This window comes from Amblyraja radiata, chromosome 2 (assembly GCF_010909765.2).
Source record: "Amblyraja radiata isolate CabotCenter1 chromosome 2, sAmbRad1.1.pri, whole genome shotgun sequence".
Lineage (NCBI taxonomy): Eukaryota > Metazoa > Chordata > Chondrichthyes > Rajiformes > Rajidae > Amblyraja > Amblyraja radiata.
The window spans coordinates 116348250-116364067 of NC_045957.1; the positions used below are offsets into that span (position 1 = coordinate 116348250).

Below are 15818 nucleotides of genomic sequence, written 5' to 3' on the forward strand. Positions count from 1 at the left end.
GGTAAGCACGGGAAGACTCGTGAAGATTTTTCAACATGTTGAAAAATGTCCACGAGAGCCCCGAGTACCGACGAGTGGCCATTACCGTAAATCTCCGAGTTTGAATCAGGGCAAACTCGGGAGAGCTCTTGGAATGAACTCGTACCGTGGGACAGGGGTTTAAAGCAGCCCGGTTTTTAAGTTAAGTTCTAAGCCTGTTCCTTCCACAATACTCCGCTGTTAGAAAAACCGAGATTAGTACCGTAGCAGCGTGCCGGGACGCTCCCGCCAAGCAGTCCCGACTTGACCGCCGCGCTCTCCGGGAACCCGCCCAAAGGCTCGCCGGTCGGCGTAACCGGGAGGGTGCTGGGGACGTCGGAGGTGAGGGGCAAGGGCCGGTAGGGGGGGGGGGTGAACCGGGGTGATGCCTCCACCTTCAAGAGGCGCCCCCCTAGGACACAAAGATGGCCAGGCGAGGAGAGGACAGGAGAGGGACGTCGGTTGGCGGGAACTGCTCCAGTTCATCGAGCGCGCGGGCCGACCGGACTCTGAATATTGCCGCCAATAATGGCGGCGCTCGCATGTGTAATGCGTGCAAACAGAATTTCACTGCGGCAAATAAAGCATTGACCATTGGAACAGATGGGGAACAACAGAGAGCTCTGGACTGCTCTTATGCATTATTTAGAGCCGACTAACTTGGTCAGTTAGACATCCAATTGTAAATAATGTTCAGCAAATTTGGAGGAACACATAAATACAGTGAACCCTCGGACCTGGGGGGGGGAGGAGGGGGATGGGGCCCGTTATTGCCGATTGTGCTCTGTAACCGAGTGTCGTTTATAGAGTGGAAATAGGCCTTTCGGCTTCACCGAGTCCACGCCATCCAGCGATCAGCCTGGGGCCAGAGGGCACAGCCTCAGAATAAAAGGATGTACCTTTAGAAAGGAGTTGAGGAGGAATTTCTATCGTCAGAGGGATCACTGTATAAAATTCCCATTAACGGACAAAGGCTGGGGACGCGAGCCAAATAGTTGTGTCGGCTCCAAAAGGAATAAGTGCTTAAAGACGAAGATAAACACAAAGTGCTGGAGTAACTCAGCGGGTCAGACAGCATCTTTGGGGAGAAGAAATAGATGATGTTCTTTGTCAGACCCGATGCTGCCCGACCTACTGAGTCACTCCAGCTTTTTGTGGCTATCTTTGATTTGAAGCAGCATCTGCAGTTCCTTCCTACACACGTGCTTAATGACGGCTGGGTTGGGTTGGGTTGGGTTGGTTTGGGATGGGGTGGGTTGGGTTGGGATGGGTTGGGTTGGGTTGAGTTTGTATTGGATTGGGTTGCGTTGGGGTTGGGTTGGTATTGGGTTGGGGTTGTGTTGGGTTCGGTTGGGTTAGGTTGGCATCCATCCATCTGCGAGAGACGCTGGTGTGGCTTTGACGTTGTCCGATTTGGAGAGGGGAATGTTTAATCTGTAGTTGCTACTCCGCTGTGGCTGAGTAGTCCCGTCCTCGACAGGCTGACAGTCCCACAACTCCAATAGGTGAAGTTGTCTCTGCCTGTTGGATCGGGGAGAGCGTCGCGGTCCCTGTCGCTGTCGGCCATCTTGTAACGTGGCGCCCGGCCTCCAGGTTCTTGGACCATAACAGGAGAAACCGGTTTTTTTTCCTATTGAACTGATAGAAAGGCGGGTACGTTTTGAAGATAAGTGAGCACTTCCTTCAATTGTTGATCACTCAAGGGTCTTCAGATGGGGTCAGGTATTGCAGTCGTCGCCCTCGATGTCAAAGAAGCACTTGTTCTTGCTAACCCGCCATTCTGGCTGAATGGGGACTTCCGACTGAGACAACGTTTTGCGCCGTAACCAACGCTCCATGCACTCGGCCACGAGAGGGTGATTGTCAACCTCAAACTTGTTGGCAAATAAGCTGTCCCTTTGAATCAGCCACTCCAGGTCCCCCAATCCGTACACGCAGATGTTGTGGACATAATGACCTGAGGGAAGCAAAACAGACTGTTAAAGGCAAAGTTAGGCACAAAAAGCTGGAGTAACTCAGCAGGTCAGGCAGCATCTCTAGGGAAAAGGAATGGGTGATTTTCGGATCGAGACCCGTCTTCAGACTGTGATTCGGGGGAAAGGGAAACGAGAGATAGTTTAGTTTAGTTTAGAGATACAGCGCGGAAACAGGCCCTTCGTCCCACCGAGTCCGCACCGACCAGCAATCATTCCTTCACTCTAGTCTACTTTAGTTTAGTTTAGAGATACAGTGCGAAAATAAGCTCGTCGGCCCACCGAGTCAACGCCGACCATTGGTCATCGGTTCACACACGTCTAGTTTAGTTTAGAGATACAGCCCGGAAACAGGTTCTTCGGCCCACCGAGTCCGCACTGACCGTCGATCGCCTGATCAAAGACACAAAAAGCTGAAGTGACTGAGCAGGTCAGGCAGCATCTCTGGAAAAGTGGAAGAGGTGACATTTCAGGTCGAGACCCTCTTCAGACCGTTCACGCTAGTTTCTTGGTTTCTTGGTCCTCCAAAATATTCCAAATGGAATTTAAACTGGAGGTGGGACTAGTTTAGTCTAGTTTAGTTTAGAGATACAGCTGAAACAGGCCCTACGTCCCACCGAGCCCGCACCAACCATCGATCTCACACTGGTTTAGTCGAGAGACACTGCGTGCAAACAGGTCCTTCAGCCCACTGAGTCAACACTGATCATCTATCACCCGTTCACACTGGCTTAGTTTAGTTTAGTTTAATTTAGTTTAGTTTAGATTAGAGACACAGTGCAGAAACACGCCCGTCAGCCCACCGAGTCCGCACCGACCATCAGTCATGCATTCTCACTAGTTTAGTTTAGTTTAGTTTAGAGAGCCAGAGAACATGGGTTTAAAGAGAGGGGGGGAGCAACATTTAAAAGCAACCCGAGGGGCAACCTATTTACACAAAGGGTGGTGGATGTATGGAATGAGCAGCCGGAGGTACATTTAAACAGGTACATGAACGGGACAGGTTTAGAGGGATATGAGCCAAATGCAGGCAAGTGGGACTAGTGGAGACGGGGCATGCTGGTCGGTGTGGGCATGTTGGGCCGAAGGGCCTGTTTCCACGCCGTATCACTCCATGACCTATCAGTGCCATACTCTTCACCACCACAAGGTGGAGCTCCTTCAACAGAAGTAATATTTATGTCTGAAACTGGCTTCCCAAATACCTAGTGGTATAAAAACTGCCAGAGGAACTCGGTGGGTCAGGCAGCATCTGTGGAGGGAAACCGTGGGGCGGCATGGTGGAGCAGTGGTAGAGTTACTGCCTCACAGCGCCAGAGACCGGGGTTCGATCCTGACTACCGGAGCTGTCTGTACGGAGTTTGTACGTCCTCCCCGTGACCTGGGTGGGTTTTCTCCGGGATCTCCGGTTTCCTGCCACACTCCAAAGACGTACAGGTTTGCAGGTTAATTGTCTTGGTGTAATTGCAAGTTGTCCCTGATAATTGTAAACTGTGTGTGCAGGATAGTGTTAGTGTGCGGGGATCACTGGTCAGCGCAGACTCGGTGGGCCGAAGGGCCTGATTCTGCGTTGTATTTCTAAACTAAACCAAACAAACAGATGGTGTTTTGGGTCAGGACCCTTCTTTGATCTGACCTCTCACCTTCAAGCTATGCCCTCTGCTATTGGATGATTCCACCGTAGGAAAAAGGTTCTGACTGTCTACCCTGTCTACACCTCTCATAATTTTATACATTTCTGTCAGGTCTCCCCTCAGCCTTCGACACTCCAGAGAAAACAACCATGTTTGTACAACCATCTTCACATAACTAACACCCTCTAATCCAAGATTTAATCGGAACCTGAAGGGCAACATTTTTTACACAGAAGGTGTAGGGTGTATGGAACGAGTTGCCAGATGAAGGCCGGTGCAACAGCTATCGAGTGGACGTGGAGAGGATGTTTCCAGTAGTGGGAGAGTCTAGGACCAGAGGTCATAGAATTAAAGGACATTCTTTTCGGAAGGAGATGAGGAGAAATTTCTTCAGTCGGAGGGTGGAGAATCTGTGGAATTCTTTGCCACAGAAGGCAGTGGAGGCCAAGTCAGTGGATATTTTTAAGGCAGAAATAGATAGATTCTTGATTAGTACGGGTGTCAAGAGGTTATGGGGAGAAGGCAGGAGGAGTGGGGTTGGGGGGGGGGGAGATAGACCAGCCATGAATGAATGGCGGAGAAAACTTGATGGGCCGAATGGCCTAATTCTGCTCCTATCACTTATGGCCTAATGATCTTATAACCACATTTCAAAGACATTTGGGCAGGTACATGGATAGTGAAGCTTTGGAGGGAACTGGGCCGGAGGGACTAGTGAGGATGGGACATCGTAGTCGGCTTGGTCAAGTTTGGCCCAAGGGCTTGTTTCCTGCCTGTATGGCTCTATGGCTGATAGTTGTGTGGGAGGGGAGAAAGCAGGAAAAGAGGATAAAAGAAAGCCGAAGATAGACACAAAATGCTGGAGTAACTCAGCAGGACAAGCAGCATCTCTGGAGAGAAGGAATGGGTGACGTTTTGGGTTGAGAGGGTTGAAGTCAGGTGAGAGGGATATACATTGATAAGGAAGTGCAAGGTGTGAAAAGCTATATTTAAGAGGGAGTTAGATGTGGCCCTTGTGGCTAAAGGGATCAGGGGGTATGGAGAGAAGGCAGGTACGGGATACTGAGTTGGATGATCAGCCATGATCATATTGAATGGCGGTGCAGGCTCGATGGGCCGAATGGCCTACTCCTGCACCTAATTTCTATGTTTCTATGTAAAACAGGACAAAGGGGATGGAGATCATGGAAAAATGTGGAGTAGATCATTGTTAGCTGGGAGAAGGTAACAACAAAGCAAACAGATAAAATGTAGTTGGAGACAGTCAGACTGGTCGGAGAACTGGGAAGGGGGAGGGATGTAAAGAGAGGGAAAGCAAGGGTTACTTGAAGTTAAAGAAGTCAATGTTCATACGCTGGGGTGTAAGCTGCCCAAACAAAATATGAGGTGCTGTTCCTCCAATTTGCGCTAGGCCTCTCTGACTAGAAGTTTTTTTGTGTGTCTTCACGTTCAAAGTGTCTGAATCTTCAGAGGCAGTCTTGTCAGTTATGATGTTTTGAAATTATCCACGAACCCAACCCACTTATCTACACACAGAACGATAGAGGCTGTATTCAATCAGATGCTTTTCTCTTTGTGCTTACAGAGTATTCCTCCACCACCAGGGGGCAGCAAAGTGGCTCAGCAGTAGAGTTGCTGCCTCACAGCGCTAGAGACCCTGGTTCGATCCTGACTACGGGTACTGTTTGTACGGAGTTTGCACGTTCTGACTGTGACCGCGTGGGCTTTCTCCGGGTGCTCCGGTTTCCTCCCGCCCTCCTAGGACAGGCAGATTTGCAGGTTAATCCGCTTCTGTAAAATCGACCCTAGTGTGTAGGATAGAACTAGTGTACGGGCGATTGCTAATTGGCGCAGTCTTGGAGGGCCAAAGGGCCTGTTTCTACCTTGTATCTTTAAATCTGAGGGTGAGAACCAGAGAACATAGGTTTAAGGTGGGGGGGGGAGATTTAATAGGAATCTGAGGGGTACATTTTTCACACAAAAAGGGTGGTGGGTGTATGGAACGAGCTGCCGGAGGAGGTAGTTTAGTTTTTAGTCTAGAGATATAGCATGGAAACAGGCCCTTCGGCCCATCGCAACGTTTAAGAAATAGAAGAGTCAGGAATTGATGGTGCAGCTTTTTATAAAACTGCATTTCCAGGAACTATCTGTTTAAGAAGAAACTGCATTTCCAGGAAAATCAAAGGTAGACAAAAATGCTGGAGAAACTCAGCGGGAGAGGCAGCATCTATGGAGTGAAAGAAATAGGCAACGTTTCAGGCTGAAACTTTGCTTATTTCCTTCGCTCCATAGATGCTGCCTCACCCGCTGTGTTTCTCCAGCATTTTTGTCTTTCCAGGAACTATCATCAGGTTTAAGAAAAATTGAGACAGGAACATGGATAAGATGTGGATAAGATAATTGAGACAGGATCGTGGATAAGATATGTTTAGATGGATATGGGCCAAACGCAGGCAGGTGGGACTCGTGTAGATGGGACATGTTGGTCGGCGTGGGCAAGTTGGGCCGAGAGGCCTGTTTCCAAGCTGTATCACTCTATGACTCTGACTCTAAATTGTCTCCTTATTAGGTTGGGGGGGGTGGGGTTTAGAATGACAGAGGATTTACTATATGACGATATGAATATTATATAGCATAAGGTCATAAGTGACCGTTAGATTTAGCTCTTAGGGCTATCAGACTATTGATTACCCATTCACACCAGTTCATTCTTGCTATTCAGAGAGTGCAGCGTAGGTTCACCAGGATAATTCCCGGGATGGCGGGGACTGACCACATGATGAAAGAATGGGTCGACTGGGCTTGTATTCACTGGAATTTAGAAGGATGAGAGGGTTTCTTTTTGAAACATATAACATTCTTGAGGGATTGGACAGGCGAGATGCAGGAAAAATACAGGAAAAATGTTCCCGATGTTGGGGGAGTCCAGAACCAGGGGTCACACAGTTTAAGAATAAGGGGTAGGCCATTTAGGACTGAGATGAAGAAAAACGTTTTCACGCAGAGAGCTGTGAATCTGTGGAATTCTCTGGCTCAGAGGCGGTTCTCTGGATGCTTTCAAGAGAGAGTTAGATAGAGCTCTTAGGGCGAACAAAATCAAGGGATATGGGAGAAGGCAGGAACGGGGTACTGAATTTGGATGATCAGCCATGATCATATTGAATGGCGGTGCTGGCTCGAAGGGCCGAATGGCCTACTCCTGCACCTATGTTTCTATCATGTGTGACTCTATGACTAAACTAAACCACATCCCCTCTCCGTTTTTAAGAAGGAACTGCAGATGCTGGACAATCGTTTTGGGCCGAAACCCTTCTTCAGGTTTCGGCCCGAAACGTTGCCTATTTCCTTCGCTCCGTAGATGCTGCTGCACCCGCTGAGTTTCTCCAGCGTTTTTGTGTACCATCTCCTCTCCGTCTGCTTTTTTGTGCTAAATAAAGACCTATTACGCCTGCCCTGGGTCTGCACGCAGCTCATTAAAAGTTGCAATAACTTTGTAATGATCTTTTCAGCACCGCATCATTAATGTCAAAACCCACCGACCTAGAAACACAAAGGCCACAGTGACGCTGCCACCACCATGGCTTGTCACAATGCCAAATCTAATCTTGGCTGGGGTCAACATTCCGAATCTTCTCACATAACAACACTGTGGGAATGCAGCAGTGATTTTTTTTTTGTTTAGTTCACAAGTTCACAAGTTACCGGAGTAGAATCAGGCTATTCGGCCCATCGAGTCCACTCCGCCATTCAATTATGGCTGATCTCTGCCTCCCAATCCCATTTTCCTGCCTTCACCCCATGACCCTTGACACCCGTTCCAATCAAAAATTTGCCTATCTCTGCCTTAAAAATATTCACTGACTTGGCCCCCACAGCCCTCTGTGGCAATGTGTTCCACAGATTCACCACTCTCCGACTAAAGAAGTCCCTCCTCACCTCCTTTCCAAAAGAGCGCCCTTTCATTCTCAGGCTATGACCCCTGGTCCTAGACTCTCCCACCAGTGGAAACATCCTCTCCACATCCACTCTATCTATGCCTTTCATTATTCTGTAAGTTTCAATGAGGTCTCCCCTTAACCTTCGAAACTCCAGCGAGTAGAGGCCCAGTGCTAACAAGTGCTAACCCACTCATTCCTACGATCATTCTTGTAAATCACCACTGGACCCTCTCCAGAGCCTGCACATCCACAATTCAGAGATACGGCATGGAAACAGGCCCTTCGGCCCACCGGGTCCGCACCGACCAGAGATCCCCGCACATTTTTATTCTCTGGCTTTCGACACTGGCTGAGACATTGCTCCTGTTCTTAGTGCTTTTAATGTCTTTTAATTTTTACTGTTTTTTAGTCCTTTGTTTTACGGTTTTTAATGGTTTGTAATAACTTTTTGTCCATGAGTTCTCATGTACAGCACTTTGTGGCAACTGCGGTTGTTTAAAGTGCTTTATAAATAAAGTTATTATTATTATTATTACCTCACAAAGCATTTCAGAAAACTATCTGCAGTAGGAATGCAGACAAGTCCTGTGAAGTCTGGGTGTGTGCGTATGAAGAAATTGAAAACACTTCTGTAAATTACAAATACGTTTTTCAGAAGATAAAACTAATGAAGATAGACCCAAATTGCTGGAGTAACTCAACGGGTCAGGCAACATCTCTGGAGAGAAAGAATGGGTGACGTTTTGGGTCGAAACTCTTCTTCAGACTGAGTCAGAGAGGGGGGTCACTGTAGGTCTGGGAAGGTACAGAACAAAACCATCTTCAGTGAAACATTTTAAGGTCATGAGGTCATAAGGAATAGGAGTAGAATTAGGCAATTTGGCCCATCAAGTTTACGATAGATCAGCCATTCAATCATGGCTGATCTATCTCTCCCTCCTAACCCCATTCTCCTGCTTTCTCCCCATAACCTCTGATACCTGCACTATCTCTCCATCTATCTCTGCCTGAAAAATATCCACTGACTTGGCCCCCACAGCCTTCTGTGGAAAATAATTCCACAGATTCAGCACCATCTGACTGAAGAAATTTCTCCTCATCCCCTTCCTAAAAAAAACGCCCTTTAATTCTGATGATCTGACCTCTGGTCCTAGACTCTCCTGCTAGTGGAAACATCCTCTCCACATCCGCTCTATCCAAGCCGTTCACTATTCTGTATGTTTCAATGAGGTCACCCCCTCATTTTTCTAAACTCCAGCGAGTACAGGCAGAGTGCCGACAAATACTCATCATAGGTTAACCTACTCATTCCTGGATCATTTTTGTAAACATCCTATGGACCTTATCCAGAGCCAGCACATCCTTCCTCAGATATGGGGCCCAAAATTGCTCACAATACTCCAAATGTGGCCTGACCAGCGCCTTATAGAGCCTCAGCATTACATCCCTGTTTTTGTACACAAGCATTCTTGAAATAAATGCTAGCATTGTGTTTGCTTTCTTTATTACTGATTTTGTGTCTATCTTCAGTGTAAAAGCTTTGTTCTACACCTTCCCATATGTCCAGTATCCCCCTCCCTGACTCTCAGTCTGAAGAAGGGTCCTGACCCGAAACGTCACCTATTCCTTCTCTCCTGAGATGCTGCCTGACCCGTTGAGTTACTTCAGCATTTTATATCTATCTTCGGTGAAAACCAGCATCTGCTGTCACTTACACATTTTAATTTAGTTTAGTTTTGGAGAAACAGGCCCTTCGGCACACCGAATCCGCACCGATCAGCGATCCTCACACACTAACACTACCCTACACACACCAGGGGCAATTTACACTTATACTAAGCCAATTAACCTACAAACCTGTACGTCTTTGGAGTGTGGGAGGAAACAGAAGATCCCGGAGAAAACCCACGCAGGTCACGGGGAGAACGTACAAACTCCGTACAGCCAGCACCCGTCGGCAGGATTGAACCCAGGTCCCTGGTGCTGTAAGGCAGCAACTCTACCGCTGCGCCACTGTGCCAATCCGCAGTTCCTTGTTTCTACATGAGGAGGGATTTCCTAATACGAGGGCAGTGAAACATGATGTAAGTAAGTAAGTAAGTTTATTGGCCAAGTATTCACATACAAGGAATTTGCCTTGGTGCTCCGCCCACAAGTAACAAGGTATGTTTCGAAGTATATCCAGAGGGGAATGTGTTGCGTAGGAAGATGGAACTGCGGATGATGGTTTAAACTGAAGACAGACACAAAAAGTTGGAGTAGCTCAGCGGGTCAGGCAGCATCTCTGGAGAGAAGGAATGGGTGATGTTTCGGGCGGAGACCCTTCTTCAGAGTGCTGTTAATGGGCCAGTGCAGAGCTCACCACTGTGCTGTGCTTTGCTCTGGGTGTGTGGGAGAGGGAGGCACGAGCTCCGTCATGGCGACAGCTCCAATTCCATATAGAGTAAAACTTGTAGAAAGGAAAACAATCGCAGGGAGGACAACGCAGTGAGGGGTGCGGGGGAGGGAAGAATCTTTCAGCTAGGCTTCAAAAATAAACTCTGTAATAAAAAATACACACAGAAGGACGGCACAGTCCACAGCTCTCGTTGTCGTTTATTCTCGCCGTTCCGTGTTGCCAGTTCTATACATAGTAGTTTACGAGGGTGGCGCAGAGTTGCTGCCTCACAGCGTCGGAGACCCGGGTTCGATCCCAACTACGGGCGCTGTCTGTACATTCTCTCCGTGACCTGCGTGGGTTTTCTCCGGGTGCTCCGGTGTACTCCCACACTCCATAGACGTACGGGTTTGTAGCTTAATTGGATTTGGTAAAATAGTAAATTGACCCTAGTGTGTGTAGTTTGGTGTTAGTGCACGGGGTTCAATGGTTGGCGTGGACTCGGTGAGCCGAAGGGCATGTTTCCACGCACTATCTCCAAACTCTAGTTTTTGCTTAGAGATACAGATGCTCCCTGACCTTTGCTGGTAGCTGGGACTGGTGAGACACGTTGGTCGATGTGGGCAAGTTGGGACGTGTCCACATGTTGCCTGCTTCCGCGCTGTAAAGGGCCTGGCCCACGATGCGAGTTCACCCAAGAGCTCTTCCGAGTTAAAAAAAAAAAATCAAACTCGTGGTAAGTACGTCGAATGTACGTAGCGGGTACGTCGGGTTACTCGTGGCTGTCTCGTAGCGGCTCGCAACGCTAACGGCAGGTACTTGGGAAACGCGGAAACTCGTGAAGTTTTTTCAACAGTGTGAAAAATGTCCAAGAGTAAAAATATACTGGTGATGAGGTACCACGAGTTTGATTATTTTTTAAACTCGGGAGAACTCTTGGGTAAACTCGCATCGTGGGACAGGGGCTTAAGACTCTATGACAGTGACTCCATAGAAACATAGAAAATAGGTCCAGGAGTAGGCCATTCGGCCCTTCGAACCAGCACCGCCATTCAATATGATCATGGCTGATCACCAAAATCAGTACCCTGTTCCTGCTTTCTCTCCATATCCCTTTATTCCTTTAGTGCTAAGAGCTAATTCTAACTCTCTCTTGTAAACATCCAGTGAATTGGCCTCCAGTGCCTACTGTGGCATAGAATTCCACAGATTCACAACTCTCTGGGTGAAAAAGTTTTTCCTCATCTCAGTCCTAAATGGCCTCCCCCTTATTCTTAAACTGTGTGAACCCTGATTCTGGACTCCCCCAGCATGGGGAACATTTTTCCTGCTTCTAGCCTGTCCTTCTAAAGGGCCGACCAGCGATTCCTGCACACTAACACTTTCCTACACACACTGGGGACAATTTACATTTTATACCAAGCCAAATAACCTACTAGCCCGTACGTCTTTGGAGTGTGGGAGGAAACCAAGGATCGTTGAAAAAACGCACTCATCCTTCTAAATTCCAGTGAATACAAGCCCAGTCGACCCATTCTTTCATCATGTGGTGGTCAGTCCCGCCATCCCGGGAATTAATCTGGTGAACCTATGCTGCACTCTCTCAATAGCAAGAATGAACTAGTGTGAATGGGTGAAAAATAGTGGGATAGTCCCGGAGAAAACATGTCCCACTAAATCGGACGTTACTCAAGTCTCGGAAACGGAAGTGCTACTTCACTAACTTTACTTTTCTAACTTTCTATTCGACACGGAGACCAAGGTGGAGCTCCAACGCAGAGACCATGCGGGAGTTAGACACAAAATGCTGGCGTAACGCAGCAGGTCAGGCAGCATCTCGTGAGAGAATAACCAGGCAACGCCTCAGGTGGGGATCTTCCCCAGACCGCCAGTCTGGCCGGGGCTTTGGACCCCTGTCCATTACCTCACTGCCTGACCCGCTGAGTTGCTCCAGCATTTTGTGCCTATCTTTGGCAGAAAACAGCATCTGCAGTTCCTTGTTATTACATTTTGACCAAAGGAGGAGCTCTGAGGTGGAGACCACGGTGGTAGCTCCGTCCTGGAGACCAAAGGGGGAGCTCTGTCGTGGAGACCACAGGAGGGGCTCCAATATGGAGGCCGCAGAGGGGAACCACCGGGGGAGCTCCGTCCTGGAGACCACGGAGGGACCATCCATGAGAACAGCTGACTCAAACGATGAGCGTTTGTCGGCACTGGGCCTGTACTCGCTGAAGTTGAGAAGAATGAGGGGGGACCTCATTGAAACATAGAATAGTGAAAGGCTTGGAGAGAGTGGATGTGGAGAGGATGATTCCATTAGTGGGAGAGTCTAGGACTAGAGAATTGAATGACATTCTTTTAGGAAGGAGATGAGGAGAAATTTATTTAGTCAAATGGTGGTGAATCTGTGTCCAGAACCAGGGGCCACAGTTTAAGAATAAGGGGTAAGTCATTTAGAATAGAGACGAGGTAACACTTTTTCTCACAGAGAGTTGTGAGTCTGTGGAATTCTCTGCCTCAGAGGGCGGTGGAGGCCAGTTCTCTGGATACTTTCAAGAGAGAGCGAGATAGGGCTCTTAAAGATGGCAGAGTCAGGGGATATGGGGAGAAGGCAGGAACGGGGTACTGATTGTAGATGATCAGCCATGATCACATTGAATGGCGGTGCTGGCTCGAAGGGCCGAATGGCCTACTCCTGCACCTATTGTCTATTGTGTGTACAAATTAAAAAAACTGTGCCTGTTAGCACACAACTACAGCTTTTCACTCTACCTTGGTACATGTGACAATAAACTAAACTAAGATGACATTACTGCTGGTTCGTCCAGTGAGGCTCTGTGGGTGGAGCTGAGGGATGAAAAAGGGGATGATCACCATGTTGGGAGTGTACTGTAGGCCCCCCCAAATAGTCATCGGGAATTTAGTTTAGTTCATTTTAGAGATACAGCGCAGAAACAGGCCTTTCGGCACACCGAGTTCGTGCCAACCAGCGATCCCCGCACACTAACACTATCCTACACACACACTGGGGACAATTTACATTTTATACCATGCCAATTAATCTACAAACCTGTACGTCTTTGGAGTGTGGGAGGAAAGCAAAGATTTCCGAGAAAACCCACGCAGATCACGGGGAGAACGTACAAACTCCGTACAGACAAGCGCCCGTAGTCAGGATCGAACCCGGGTCTCTGGCAGTGCAAGGCAGCAACTCTACCGCTGCGCCACCGTGACGCCCTCAATTAGAATGAGAAGAACAAATATGTTGGCAGATTGCAGGCAGCGGCAAGACTTATAGGGTTGTCATAGTACTGGAGTTTAACTTTCCCAATATAGACTGTACTGTCACAGTGCCAAAGGCTTAGATGGGGAGGAATTTGTTAAATGTTTCTTCAGCCAACATGTAGAGGCCTCTACAAGGGAGAGGCAGAGCTCAACCTACTCTTAGGAAAAGCCCAAAGACTCTTGCCCAGAGTGTACAGGAATCGAAAGACAGAGGACATAGGTTTTAGCTGCGGGGGTGGGGGAGATTTAATTGGAACCTGAAGGGTATTTTGTTTTTTACACAAAGGGTGGTGGGTGTATGGAACGAGCTGCCAGAGGAGGTGGTCAGGACAGGTACTATCGCAATGTTTAAGAAACAATTGGACAGGTACATAGATAGTGAGTTGGAAGGAACTGCAGATGCTGGTTTAAACCGAAGATAGACACAAAAAGCTGCGGTAATTCAGCAGACAGAGAAGGAATGACTGACGTTTCGGGTCAAGACTGAAACCTCGGGTAAGGTTCGGGACTGAAGAAGGGTCTCGATCCAAAACGTCACCCATTCCTTCTCCCCAGAGGTGCTGCCTGTCCCGCTGAGTTACTCCAGCATTTTGTGTCTGTCTTAGGTGCAAGGATAGGCAATAGACAATAGACAATAGGACAGGTTGAGAGGGATACAGGCCAAATGCAGGCAGGTGAGTGTAGATGGGACATGTTGTTCGGCGTGTGCAAGTTGGGCCTCTGGGTCTGTTTCCACAGTCTATCACTCTATGATAATGGAATTGGAATTGGCAAGTGACTGAAGTATTAGTGGGTGAGTATTTGTTTTACAATGGTAATAGATAAGGATAGGGCTGGTCCACAAGCATCGTGCATAGGTGACACGGTGGCGCAGCAATAGAGTTGCTGCCTTAAGGCAGCAGAGACCTGGGTTTGATCATGACTACGGGTGCTGTCTGTACGGAGATTGTACGTTCTCCCCGTGGGTTTTTCCTCAGAGTTCTTCGGTTTCCACCTGCACTCCAAAGACATTCAGGTTTGTAGATTAATTGGCTCGGAATAAGTGTAAATTGTCCCTAGTTTGTGTAGGGCAGTGTTGGTGTGCTGGGATCGCTGGTCGGCGCGGACTCCTTGGGTCGAAGGTCGGTTTCAGCACTGTGTCTCTAAACTGTATCTCTCAACCATTAAGGGTTTGGACACGCTAGAGGCAGGCAACATGTTCCCAATGTTGGGGAAGTCCAGAACCAGGGGCCACAGTTAAAGAATAATGGATAAGCCATTTAGAATGGAGATGAGGAAAATCTTTTCAACACAGAGAGTTGTGAGTTTGTGGAATTCTCTGCCTCAGAGGGCGGTGGAGGCCAGTTCGCTGGATGCTTTCAAGAGAGAGTTAGATAGAGATAGTGGAGTCAAGGGATATGGGGAGAAGGCAGGAACAGGGTACTGTTTGTGGATGATCAGCCATGAACACATTGAATGGCGGTGCTGGCTCGAGGGGCTGAGTGGCCTATTCCTGCACCTATTGCCTATATACTAAACAAAACTAAAATTATGCACACAAAGTTCTGGAGGAACTCAGTGGATCAGGCAGCATCTCTGGTGAACATGGATAGGTGACGTTTCGGATCGGATCCTTCTTCACACTGAAGAAGGATCTGAAACCGAAACGTCACCCATCCTTTTTCTCCTAAGATTCTGCCTGACCCACAGAGTTCCTTCAGAATCTATCTTTGTCCACCTGTGTCTACCTTTGGTATATACCAGCATCTGGAGTTCTTTGTTTCCATGTTAATATTGGGGATTGCTACCAAATGACGCTGAGGAGGTTCAGCATGTCCCAAAACAACTCTCACCGAATTCTCCAGATGCACCACAGAAAGCATTTTATCGGGATGCATCACAGTACGGTTAGCGAACAGCTCCATCCAAGACCGCAAGAAATTACAGTGGATTGTGGACCCAGCCCAGACCGTCTCACGCAAACCTACCTCCCTTCCATTGACTCCATCTACACCTCACGCTGCCTCGGCAAGGCCAGCAGCATCATCAAGAACGAGTCGCACCCTGGCCACTCCCCTCTTCGCCCCTCTCCCATCGGGCAAGAGGAACAGAAGTGCGAAAACGCACAACTCCAGATTCAGGGACAGTTTCTTCCCAGCTGTTATCAGGCAAATGAACCATCATTACCACAACCAGAGAGCAGTTCTGAACTACGATTGTAGTTCAGTACACGTGACAATAAACTAAACTGAACTGTATTGGAAAAATGTCATCTATCCATGTTTTCCAGAGCTGCTGCCTGTGTTACTCCAGCACTTTGTGTCTTTTGTGTAAACCAGTGTCTGCAGTTCCTTGTTTCTACAATATTCATACCTTAACTTGATATTGGTTATTATTTAAAATAAGAGCGACAATCTCATTGAGACGAATTTATTCTGATGAGAAGTCACAGCGTTGTTACTCTTCGGTGCAGCGAGTACAGTATTGTGAACAATTTTGGGCCCCATCCCTGAGGAAGGATGTGCTGGCTCTGGAGAGGGTCCAGAGGAGGTTTACGAGAATGATCCCAGGAATGAGTGGGTTAACATATGATGAGCATTTGACGGCACTGGGC

General features: G+C 48.0%; 1 protein-coding gene across 1 annotated transcript in view; it reads right to left on the reverse strand.

Moving 5' to 3' along the window:
- Nucleotides 1-1639: 1639 nt before the first annotated feature.
- LOC116985293 overlaps nucleotides 1640-15818 on the reverse strand; it is a 39638-nt gene continuing 25459 nt past the window's right edge. Inside the window, exon 4 of the mRNA XM_033039987.1 lies at nucleotides 1640-1975. Coding sequence (XP_032895878.1) covers nucleotides 1737-1975 — 239 coding nt within the window. The 3' untranslated portion in view covers nucleotides 1640-1736. The remainder of the gene's footprint in view (nucleotides 1976-15818) is intronic.